The 1,568-nt window shown below is 33.7% G+C and overlaps 1 protein-coding gene across 1 annotated transcript; it reads left to right on the forward strand.

Moving 5' to 3' along the window:
* The first annotated feature begins 66 nt into the window (after positions 1-66).
* LOC110108058 lies at positions 67-1,092 on the forward strand. Its single transcript, XM_020838564.2, has one exon. The coding sequence runs from the start codon at positions 67-69 to the stop codon at positions 1,090-1,092; it is 1,026 nt and encodes a 341-aa protein (XP_020694223.2).
* The last annotated feature ends 476 nt before the right edge of the window (positions 1,093-1,568 follow it).

The raw sequence follows: 1,568 nt of genomic DNA on the forward strand, positions 1-1,568 counted from the left end.
GCATTGGTAGCAGTTGCAAAAGGTCATGTTCAGATTGCTTTGCTTTTTACCATAATTTCGAATGTGATGAATATTGTTGGTGTTTCTTGTAAGAGGCGTGATCAGGTAAGAGAACTACAACGCGAGAAGGCATTAAATGCATTACAAAGTGGAAAATTGTTAACAGGGCGAGGCTTAAATCAAGAAATAACCCTTAGGCGTGCAGGTGAAACACGGTGGGGTACACATTATGAATCAATAATAAGGTTAATCACAATGTTCTCTACAGTGATTGATGTTCTTGAAATTATTTTGGAGGATGGTGCAAGCTCAGAACAAAAAGGTGAAGCCTATGCATTATTAGAATCATTACATACATTTGAATTCTCTTTTTGTCTACATCTAATGAAAGATGTACTTGGTATCACTAATGAACTATCTCAAGCATTACAACGAGGAGAACAAGATATTGTAAATGCTATGTCTTTGGTGCGAATTTGTAAACTGAGATTGCAGGATATGAGAGATAACAAGTGGGTTGACTTTATCAACAGTGTAACTTCATTTTGCGAGCAGCATAAAATAAGTGTTCCACATATGGATGATAAATGGGTTGCTCGTGGTCGTCCTCGACGCAGAGCTCAAGATATGACAAATTTATATCATTTCCGGGTTGAAATTTTTTACACAGTACTTGATATGCAGCTTCAGGAGTTGAACAATCGGTTTACAGAAGTAAATACCGAACTGCTTTTGTGCATGACATGTTTGAATCCTAATAACAAATTTCATGCATTCAATAAAGACAAGTTGATTCGAATGACACAGTTTTATCCAGCTGATTTTAGTCTTCTTGATCAGGCAGTTCTTGAAAATCAATTAGATACTTATATCATGGATATGCGATATGATGATCAGTTCACCTCATTAAAAGATATTGGAAGTCTTGCTGAGAAAATGATTCAAAACAAGAAGGATATACTTTATCCTATTGTTTTTAAACTATTGGAATTGGCATTGGTATTACCCGTTGCTACAGCAGGTGTTGAAAAAGCATTTTCTGCCATGAATATTATAAAAAATCGACTGCGAAATCGGATTGGCGATCAATGAATGAATGATTTATTACTTGCTTATATTGAAAAAGAAATTTTGGATTCTATTGATAATGAAGTAATCATTGAACTCTTTCAGAATATGAAGAGTAGACGTTATAAATTGTAAGTTGATTGCTCTCTTATATTTAATATTATATGTTTTTTGAATAATTATTAATAAAAATTTTTTAAAACTGCCTGTGCCGGTCCCAAGCCCGGATGAAAAAAGTTGAGGGAAAATTTAACTAAATTAATTTAGGCCCCCCCTTGATAAATTTTTTGGATCCGCCACTGTCCATGAGAGCGAGAGACTTCTTTTTTTCACTCAAGATGGGAAATGAGAACTTAACCTCTTGAACTGGGGACCACGACCCTTTTATACTTTAAGTGTAAATATTTTATTTTAGTTCATTATTAAAATAAAATAAATACACTGTCTCTACACAAATTAATTTCATACAAAATTTAATTGAGATGCCACATAAGCCAAAT

Source organism: Dendrobium catenatum, unplaced genomic scaffold (genome assembly GCF_001605985.2).
Source record: "Dendrobium catenatum unplaced genomic scaffold, ASM160598v2 original_scaffold_173154, whole genome shotgun sequence".
NCBI classification, from domain to species: Eukaryota; Viridiplantae; Streptophyta; class Magnoliopsida; order Asparagales; family Orchidaceae; genus Dendrobium; species Dendrobium catenatum.